Here is a 10824-nt window from a genome sequence, read left to right as displayed (position 1 = left end):
CCGGCGCCCGCGGCTGCACCTCCCTCCCTCCATCCCCTCAGCCCCCGAGACCCAGCCCTCGGTCTTCCCCCGCGTCAGGCGCCGCAGGTTCTCTAGGCAGCTTCTCGTTTTTCCCACCCACTCCTTCGGCCCCATCCCTCCCTCTTCCCCTCATGCTCCCGTGCAGCCTTTCTGTCTCGCCACCGGTAACCTCTTGGTCACATTTTTGGGCTCTCCAGCCCCTTGTCCTGCTCCCGCATCTGTCTGTGCATTAGCCCACTCACGTTCCCAGCCTCGGCTCTGTCCGTAATCTTGTTCGTCCCCGTTACTGACTTTATAGACTTCCATTTTACGCACCAGACTGCCTGGAACCCTCCTTAAGTGCTAGATTCGTCTCTCCGTGATTCCCCCGAGAGTCACCTCACTCCTGCCTGTGGTTCCTTCTTTAGTCTTACAATTCAGGCCCCTTATGCCTCCCGCTCCTCGTTTCAGATTCTGCGATACTTTAAAACTCTTGACTCTTAGGCTAACAAAACATTTCCAGGTTTCTGGGTTTTCCTCTACATGGCCTTCCCTTGACGCTCTGGTATATGTTTTCCTTATGTTGGTCTTGCATCAGTTTGCTTGCCCAGAAAAGCTAATTCACAGAATCTGGCTTTGACCTGATTCAGTTTTACTCCTGTCTCTCTCTCTTGCCCATTGATAGAGTTGTATGAACCCTTGGAGCCGCAGCATCGCCCCCACACCGTGAAGAAGAGTCAGAAGCAATTGCAACGAGAAAAAGCCCTCCAGCAGCAATGTCAGAAGCTGGGACTACAGGGTGGAGCTGCCTCGGTTCCTCCCGAGCAGTTACTTTCTGTACCAAAACAGAAGCCTTGTCATCTTCAGGAGCCTGGGCCACCCCCTCATCCTGCTTCAGCAGATCAAAGGCAAAGTGACAACCAAGACCAGCAGAAGGAGGTGACAGCGGTAGATCCTGGTAATGGCAGTAACAATGCCCAGATCTGCCCTGCAAAGCCGAACTCCAAAGCGGAGAAAAAGAAAGTGGAATTGTTAGTAAGTCGGTAAAATCGGGATGGATTCTATTATTCTGTATTGATTCATTCTTTTGTTGTGCAGTACACTGAACTTTTCTGTGTCTAGTCAGAAGGTTTGAGAAATCATGTTTGCTTCCTCTGCACTGAACCTTTGTTTTCCATCTTTAGTTGGGTTAAACCTCATTCAGGACCAAATTCTGTAGTGTAATCTGTGCAGATATGCACTGCTGGTTTTGGACAATTTCCTATGGCAGTGGGACTTTACACAGTAAAGTGCCCAAGATGTAGGAGGGTCTTAATGGTTTATGAAGATACAATCTCAGCATGGTGCTGTGTAGAGAAGCCAGCAGCCACAACAAAAAGCCCTTCTGGGAGTACATGCACTATGATTTGTGTGACTTTGTGTTCATCTTTGCTGTAGATTTGTTAATGCTAAAAGTGTCTGTCTCTGAGGAGGTAAATTTCACATTTAAGCCATTCTTCAGTTCAAGATAAGACTACTCTCAAGGCTCCCATCATGTGCATCAGCCCACAGTTGGGTGCCTGTCTTCCTCCAAAGCATCAAACTGATATGTGTGAAAGAGAGAAAGGGAAAAATACTGGACATGGCTTTCTGGGAGTCTGGCTTACTGTGGCAGTTAGTTCCTCATCCTGAATTCAGACAGTAGACTATAAAAGGAAGCTGCTGTCTAAATGCTAGAGAGAGCAGACATTTCCAATATGAGAAATTACTTTATTTTACCTCCTTACATTTTTTTTCCTGTCTGTATCCAAGTGCTAATTGTCTTTTTTCCTCAGCAGGCAAGGCAAAGTGTGAAGGGCAAGAGGCTGAATTCTTTTTTTTTAGGGCAATAGGATGCATTCTTTTAATGGGGCATATAGTTTATTTTTTAAACAATTTAGCATCCTATGCAGGTCCAAAATTTTCTGCCCAGTGTAATCAACGAACACTAGCTGGCTGACAGGCTTCCATGCATCATTTATATTCCCTCAAAAGAGGGATCAGCAGCTTTCCAAATGCGCTGTGCCAGACTCTGTCTCTGGTTAGATCTGTTCGCAGAATCTCAGAAGGGACTGAAGGTTCTTCCTGTGGAGAGGCAGGACTGTGGCAGCCAGCAGCACCTGTGTGGAGAAGCAGTGCCTAGCTTCTCTTCAGTTCAAAACCCAGAAGGATCCAGGAGGTTCTGTTTTGCAGAGATGTGCCTCGAGAAGCTGCCATTGACCTGCCCAGCTCCTGCAGGTAGCTGTCCCTTCCCCATAATAGCAGCACTTTGAAGAGCGGTGCCAAATTCCTCCTGTGGGTGCAGCTCACCAGTAGGACTGGCTGTTCAGCTCCTCCCTAGTGGTAAAAAATACAGACACTGCTTGACTGGGGAGAAGATAGCTAAAGCTTCACAGGGAAATCTTTCACTCTGTGGGAAGTGAATGACATTCAGCTGCAACAGCCAACCCCTGAGTCTGCTGAATTCATCTCAGCCTGTGCACTTTTTAAGAGTGGAGTGTTGAGAAGTCTGAAGAGATATTCTTGTGCAGAAATGTTAAGATAAACATGGCTGAGTTACTTGGGTATTTTTAAACTGAGACTTCTTGAGGCATTAAGAACACAGAAGGGTGGAAAAGCATCAAAGAAGTGTGTGTTCCTCCTTAATCCTGCCCAGTTGAGTTGATGCAGATTGTCCCCCCTCTCACTTGAGACCTTGCCTTCCATCCTGTGGGGCTCATTGTATCTCTTAGTAGGTGAAGCCTACGAAATGGAATCCATATAATTCTTTTTCTGGTGGCAGAAGTGAATCCTTGTTTTTCCTCGGTGCTCATTTTCATTATAACTTTTACCAGCCTTTCATTTGTATCAGTTTAATTACTTGGGGGCTGTATTGTAAAGCAGACCTATGAAAGGATCTATTTTATGGAAAAAACATTTCAAAACAGAGGCTGTGTTGGCAGACTGAACAGATACTGCTACAGACTTAAGTAGCAGCTGGTAAGAAACTTAAAACTTCTTCTACCTGGTGGGGAAGCACATAGTTTAAATGAAAAATTCCATCCATTTCTGAAAATGTGCTGTAGGCTCTTTCTTCCAGCAAAGCCGAGTTAACCAGGAGCTTACTTGCTTATGAAGATTTTTGTCCTGATCAACAGATTTCATCTGGAAATGTTTTATTGGCCTGAATGACTTCTTGCAGATGATTCTTCTTTCCTCAGAACTGAAACCTGTTTGTTGTTCCTTTGACATTTTTAGAGTTTGCTCCAGGAAATATGATGGTGAATATTTGTGACATTTGGGAAACAGGGAGAGAAATGAACTTTCTATTAATTTTGATCTTCTTGTCAATGAGGAGGCAGGAGAAATCACGATGGGAAATCCTCCAGCAGGAGCAGCGCCTGATGGAAGAGAAGAATAAACGCAAGAAGGCACTCCTGGCCAAAGCCATTGCTGAGAGGTAAGGGGCTGTGCTGCAGCCTGGGCTGAGGCAAGGATTGCTTTTCATCTTTTCATCAGTTGTCTTCTATTTAAATCTCACTTTTACCTCTTCTCTGTGCTCTGCGTGCACTGCTCCACAAGTGAGCAGCTGTGATCGACGTTCCCCTTGGATGACAAGTGCTGGCGAAGAAGTTGTGACTAAGCTTTTCACACTTCCAGAGCTGCAGCTCTGCACACAGATGGAAAAGCTATTACACAATTTGAGAAATAGCTGCAGTCCTTGTGCATGTTAGTAAGGGCATGTTTGAAAGTTACGGTGCTTGGGTGCTCATCCCTGTTGTGTTCCTGATTTGTTTTCACTGGATCTAAGGAAAGTTTATTTGATTCCTAACCTATGAGGGGAAAGTATGTCTATTTCTGTTAGCATGTGAAAAGTGTTGTAAAGAGAAGATAATCAACTTTTAACTTTAAAAAGGTACTGGTTTACCACTCACAGATTAGAAATTACAAAAATTCACATGTTCTCACAGTTGTTAGCCCTTGCTTTTCAGGTGACCAGACTTGAAGGCACTGTACAGTGTTGTCTACCAGGATAGTTTGACTAAAGGGAAGGTGAGGTTTGTAGAAAAGGTTATTGGAGTAGCATTGATAGCACTGGGTCAGGGAAGGAGGTGTGAAGCTTTCAGGCTCACAGTGTTCTCCCAGACATGTGTTATGTTCTGCCCATCAAAGCTCTTGGGTAGCACAGGTACAGTGCAAAAGGTTCTCTGAGGTTCTAAACCTTTTCCCTTGCCAGGCAGAAAGAAAACACAAATATGTTTGGTCTGAGTCAATGTAAGACAGTAAACATGGGTGTGACCATGAGGTTGGGCTCTTAACTCCTGAAAGCAGAGCATAAGGAGAGAGAGAAGGACTTGGAAGATGATACCTAGGGAGTTATATCTGACATTCAAAGCACTTCTTCAGTCTCTGAGCCGTACTACAGGATATCTGTTTCCTGCCACCTGTATCACCTGGTCTAATGAGAGGTGGTATCACTGCCTACACATCTAGTCTTGCTTCTGAGTACCTGCTTTGGGGTGTAAAGGAGTGGCTGGAAAGCATGGGTTTTGCTGGTGGTGATGGATGACAGCAAAGTGATCTGGTGTAAAAGCTTGTTGAAAGTTACTTAGCTTGCTTGGGAGTGAAATCTGTCAAAGCTTGCTGCCCTTGGCAACATTTAGTTTTCAGAATTTAGGAATGAATAGGCTGAGTTGAAAAAGGTTACATAAGGCTTGATTGAGATCCTTTGTGTTTTCTGTAAAACTTTCCATTTACTTCATTGGGATTGGGGTAGGCCTTTTGGGAATAATTTTACAAAATGGAAATCAAGCTTAGGTTAGGTGACTTTTTGGCCCCTAGTAACTGGGCTGCTTTGAAAGGGGATATTTGCAGGGCTAAATGCCCTTCCCCCTCTCACTCCCCCCAAGCCATTTCCTGTTTCCTTACACTGGGAACTACTTAGATACAGCAGCTTCTTGTGTGTTTCCACAGTGAAGAAACACAATCCATTTTAGGCACTTTGATTATAGTCATTACGTAATTTTGCCGTAGTCCTTTAATAGCAGGCATTTTAGATCCCTGTGGATATTAAAAAAGATCAAAAGTCTTAAACCATAAAGGAGAAACCTTCTGAATAGCTCTTAAAGAAGTTAGTTGCTCTGCAAATGAAATGGGGCCCATTGTGTCAAGAAGCTTGAAAAGAAAAAAAAAAAAGCATCTTCTTTTGCAGATCCAAAAGAACTCAAGCTGAAACAGTGAAACTAAAAAGGATTCAGAAGGAGCTACAAGCTCTGGATGACATGGTATCTGCTGACATTGGCATCCTCCGGAACCTCATTGATCAGGCCAGCTTGGACTACTCCTACGCCCGGTAAGTGACAGACAGGGAGGAGGGAATAGCCCTGCCTGGCTGGAGGCAGAAAATGCTGTTTCCTGTCACTGAAACAGTATTGGAGTTATGTCATTGTAATAGTGTGCAGTTAAAACGGTCACAGGCTGGGGGGCTTTCAAATCTTGAGGTAGGAGTGTGCTTTTTATTTCCTAATTTTTCCCTTGGAATCTGGAAACTGAAGGAGTTTTTCTGACTGCAGACTGTGCTTTCCAGCTTTGTGCTGTCACGAGACATACTTACTGCTTTAACTGTGCAGATGTCTATAAGCCCTGCTTTATTGTTTCAAGGTTGTTTATTTCTTCTCAAGGGGAAAGAGTTTTTTTTTTTAAAGTCCTAAAATTAAAGTCCTTTTCAGGGAAACTTGCTTGTTGATGACAGCTCTGGTCCTGTTGGAATCAATGGGACCAATTAAGCTTAAAACATATAACGCTGCTGAAGTGCTTTTGGAACTGGGACTAAAAATTGAAGGAAAAAGCAAGCTTTCACCCTTCACAATGTGCCTTTAATCACTCTGGTTCTGATGAGTTCCTTAAATGCTAGAAATTAATCGGAACACCCTATTACTTGTGGGTAAACCACATCATCAGTAGATAAACATCAGTATGTTTATGTAGCCATTTAATAAAATGGAAATGTTCGGTTGCGGTTTTTTGGTTCCCGATTCAATGTGTTTCACGGGTATTTCTCCTTGTGACTTCTGCTGTACATTGACCACAGGCCAATAAACACGATATTTAGTCTTAAAAAAATAGCAGCGGTAGCTAAATTAAGGATTTCTTTTGTCTAATTATCATTTGAAATATCTAAGATGAACTGTTGTTTCAGTAGGTGAGTGCATATGAATACAGAACTTCATATCCTCAAGAGGAAAAACATTTCAGTGTATTTCAGGTGTAAGCCTGGTTTACAAAACCATTAAATGTTCCTGGAAATTTTCTTACCATGCTTTTGTAATAATGTATCTGTTTGAAATGTTGAATGGCAAAAGAGCACATAACACAAGAGGCTCTGACGTTTGGAAGGCAGTTTTTAATGGAGATAACAAAAAGGGATGCTGGTAGGACGAAGGGGAAAAGTTTACAGAACACTGAACAGATTCCATGAACTTGGTCTGTCCTTTTGTGAGGGAATTAGAAATGAGGGTTAGATACTTCCAGTGTTGAAGTTTTTTATGCATTATAAGCCAAAGCTGATTTACTTTTAAGTGGTGTCTTTCTAAGCAATTTTTTTAGTTCTTGCCTTATGTTTTAGGGATAAGCCACAAATAATTTCAGTGGGTCAGAAAGTTCAATATGAAATACTCCTGAGTGCATTCAAAGTCAGGGGCATTGGACAACTGCTGTGGAATGGAATTCTTGAAAACAGAATATGAAGAATATGTGTGAGTTCAGCCCAAAGGTTTAAGTGTACTGTAGTTTCCAGCACAGCGTTAGTTTTTCCATTTCAGATAATGTGACCCGAGGAAATCTTGACTTTCTTGTGAGGGAAATGTAAGTGGGTATCTTCTGCCCACTGCAGAGTCTTTGATCCTCTACAGCAGGCTCAAAGTTTTATGATTATTACATAAAATAACACATTTGGAAGGGCTTTTCTATGTCTTATTTCCTTTTTAGCAAAGAATCTCTTCTATCTTTCTGTTGCTTTAACAGGGTATTTCAGTCTGGTTTTATAGAACAGCTGGACTCTTTATTCAGCCACCTTACTAATACTATTTTTCTGAATGCTCTATAAGGTACATTACGTAGTCATTCTGCTAAAGCCTTTGCATTTTCCCTTACATGATGAGGAAGATTATGTCTATTTCTGTTAATTAAATCAAAATAAATATACAGAGTGACTGAATGTAGTGGAAGATGCCTCACTAACGTGGACACTGGCCATTAAAGTGCTAGATATCCTGGATCTGTGGACCTCAATAAATATTTGGAATATTTCCTTTTTGCTATATTGGTCATGACAGGAAATACAAATTGGCAGGAGGTGTGTGTCGGGAGGATGCTTACAATAAAATTCTACATCTGTTGCCACACAAAAGTTGTGATCCCTATTGATGTCGTACGCTGTGTCAATCTGTGCTGCTTATGGTTTTCTAAACATACGTAAGGGTGGCTGGAAGAATGCACTTCTAGACCAGATTCGAATGTAAATATGGGTACCACCATTGTAGCATCTGTATCTGTCGGGTGGATGATTGGGTTAGAAAAACCACAAAACTGGTTTGCAGTGTTTTGGTTCACTAGGTTCATTAGAAGTATGGAAACAGTGCAATTTCTGTTGGTTTCTTTCTGCTGCTAGTGATGTATCTCTTAAAACAGGCAGTAAAAAAGCTTGTTCGTGATTCAGGCTGTAGATGTCACATGAGCAAATTAACTTGCAGTGCAGCAGCAGTGGAGGCAAATGTGTCAAGAGGAGAAGATTTGATCCATTCACACGTATTTTCTCCCCTTCTGCTAACGTAGCAGCAAGTCACGAATAGCTGGCATAATGCATTGCAGAGCACGTTGTATTTCAGGGATGCTTAAAGTATCAGATATCCATGTGTCGGGTTGTAAAGTGCTTTGAGAACTAACCCACCAGAGATGATGATGGTTTTGCAGGAAGCGGTACGATAAGGCTGAGTCGGAGTACGTGGCAGCCAAGCTGGACCTCCAGCACAAGACGGAGATTAAGGAGCACCTCACGGAGCACCTTTGCACCATCATACAGCAGAACGAACTCCGCAAGGCCAGGAAGCTGGAGGAGTTAATGCAGCAGCTGGAAATGGAGGCAGATGAGGAAAATCTGGAACTTGAGATAGAGGTGGAGCGGATGCTGCAGCAGCAGGAGGCAGAAGCAGGGAAACAAGTCAGCCAGTCACAGAGTCATGCTGGGACAGCTGAGGAAAGCCCTGCTCCCAGTGTTACTGCGCGGGAGAGCGAGCATGCCAACCACGTTGTCGCTGCTCCTGCTACTCCTGAACAGTTGGTTCAGTCCCAGAACTCTGGTACCAAATCCTTCTCCAGTATGGACAGCCAGACTCAAGCAGTAAATGTGGCTCTGGGAAGCTCCCCAGCTTGTTCTGCTACATGACTACGATACCCAGATAAAGCAGCCAGCTCTGGATGATATACTCTCTGCAGCTTGTGTGCTGTGCGTTATATCAGGGCTTCTGCAGTGCCAGTAATATGCACTTCCTTTCTCTTTTCCTTTAATATTGTTTTCAAATTTTAAAGGCTCTTTTTTTGACAAGACTCCCATTTAGGGTTCACCGTCTGTCATCATCATTCTCATTTGGTTTGTGTTCTAATGCACAGCTCTTCATGGAGCTTTTTGCCTTCCTGAAACAGGATACTTGGAAGCAAGCAGTAGGGTTTTTCCAAAGCCTTTCAGCGTGTCCCTATCACAGGTACCTGGGCCAAACAGTGTGCAAGAGATACGTATCTGCAGGAGAGAACATCACAACACGGCCTGCTTCTGGACACATTCTGTCCCCTGACAACTGTGATAGGATGTTTGTCTTCCTTTGTATCCATAAGGGATTAGTTTTCAACCGTTTTTAATCCTGTGAAACTCAAGTGCTTACTTTAATTGTCTTCGTAGCTGATACGTTTTCCTGTACATGATTTAAAGGAAATTCACATACTGATGCAAATAGTCAGTTGTAATATTTCCTACTTATCACCTTGCCTATCTCTTCCAGATAATGCTAGATCACACAAAGCTCTATATTGATAACATTATCTGTGAAATCACAGCAGCTATGATTTAACAAAAATCATGGGTTACAGTTCAAGACATTGCAGAATGTGCGATGTAGAAGCAGAAACACACAAAAGAGAGTGTGTTACAACTAAAACTGTTCCATTGCAAATCGTTTTCTCTGTCGTAGTTGCCTCAAAGTTGCAGTAATTAGCCAGGGATGTTGTAATGAATAATCCCTGCAGTATATTGGAAGTGAGCCCATTTTCATATAATATTCAGTGCATTTTCGTGCCTAGAGAGCGGGTTTGTACCCCACAAGAAGTTCAGCTGGTTAGCTCTGTTGCTGTTGAAAGACTTTAAAAAGCTATTCCAGGTGGAGAAAGTCTCAGGAATTAAAACAGAGGACAGAGGAAAACCTCCCGTAGACCGATTGCAGCTGCAAACTGTGGGGACTGTGTTCCTGGTTATCTGCTCTGCAGCAGAGGAAGGCTGCTCCCGTTGTGGAGGTGGTTTCTGTAGTACCTGACCTGGACGTGTCAGAGTTTATGAATGAGTTACTAAATGATGCTATCAAGTACACAAATGGGACACTGATTGTCTCTGTGGCTTTAATAGTGGAAAAACATGTCACTACATTTTGGTTTTATTCTATTAATAAATCAGTGCATCTTCTACTCAGTGTGTTTACTTTCAGTTATGATGTCTGATACTAATGTATGTATCCAAGACTTTTTCCACAGGAGGTAATAAATGACAGCATCAGATAAGTCCTTTGGCAACTTTCTGCTGTGTTAAAGTAAAACCTCAAAAAAGGCTGTTCCAAAATATCAAAATGTATGAAGCAAAGACATGGCAGGATACAGCTTTGGCAGGAATTTTTTCAACTAACTGCGGCCCAAGGCAGCAGTGGAAAATCTCTACTGGTACCTCCCCTGCACAGGACAAAGAGGGGAAAATCTGTGTCTTAGAGAAGCTGTTCATAGCCAGGCCTGATTGAAGGTAGAAAACTCCAAAGTGACCTTGGAGCTACGCGTGAAGCATTGCTTGGTTGCCAACAGTCTGCTGCATTCCCTTTTATTTTGCTGGAAGACCTGGCCTAAAAGCTGAAGATTTGATTACATTGTGAGAAAATTGTGACTAACTTCCTTTGCTCTGTCTGCAGTTGTAGAACAGCTTGTAGCAACCTGATTATGGTTTTCAAAACTGGATACCAGTAAGTGCAACAATAATTTAATTGTAAATTAAATTCCTGTTTTCATCTTCTGCAGCTGTCCCCAGTTGCTCTTCAAGAGATTCTAAGTCCTACTGGATAGATCTGTTCCTCATTAGAGTTGTATTCAGCTCATCAGGGGACGTACAGGAGAGCATCTGACAGAAGAATTGTAATGGTGTTCACAGGAAGTACATGCATACCATTTTGCATATAATTTGTGGTTCTCTAATAGGCTAAAATGCGGTTAAAATAGTCCTACTGATTGCACCTTGTTGTCACAGGTAAGAATATTGTTTGAACTCCTCAAACCAAAAAAGGCAAAAAATTATAGACCTTTTCATGACTCCTTAAGAATATTTGAGTTTCTTGGAAGGCAGTAAGTTTCTATCTAACAAAATTACTTAAAAGCTGAAAAATTCTCGTGTGCCATCCTGATAGTGCTGGTGCTGTTTCTGCCTGACAGGGAAGATGCTGTTGTTAGAATCAGCAGTTTCTGTTGTCTTACAAGTCCCTCATTGAAGTTCTGGCCAGTTCTATCTGTCTTTTAACTTCTGCGCTT

At 42.6% G+C, this 10824-nt stretch overlaps 1 protein-coding gene across 1 annotated transcript; it reads left to right on the top strand.

Moving 5' to 3' along the window:
• Positions 1-685: 685 nt before the first annotated feature.
• On the top strand, positions 686-8440 carry GORAB (golgin, RAB6-interacting; the record flags this gene model as incomplete). The annotated part of the gene is made up of 4 exons (XM_008946248.1): positions 686-1031; positions 3356-3457; positions 5210-5350; positions 7969-8440. Coding segments are annotated over 4 exons (1061 nt in total), but the record flags the coding sequence as incomplete, so codon positions are not given.
• Positions 8441-10824: the final 2384 nt, after the last annotated feature.

This window comes from Merops nubicus, unplaced genomic scaffold, assembly GCF_000691845.1.
Source record: "Merops nubicus isolate BGI_N331 unplaced genomic scaffold, ASM69184v1 scaffold44438, whole genome shotgun sequence".
NCBI classification, from domain to species: Eukaryota; Metazoa; Chordata; class Aves; order Coraciiformes; family Meropidae; genus Merops; species Merops nubicus.
The sequence above is the reverse complement of the archived record's forward strand: the minus strand, read 5'-3'. Positions and strand labels throughout refer to the sequence as shown.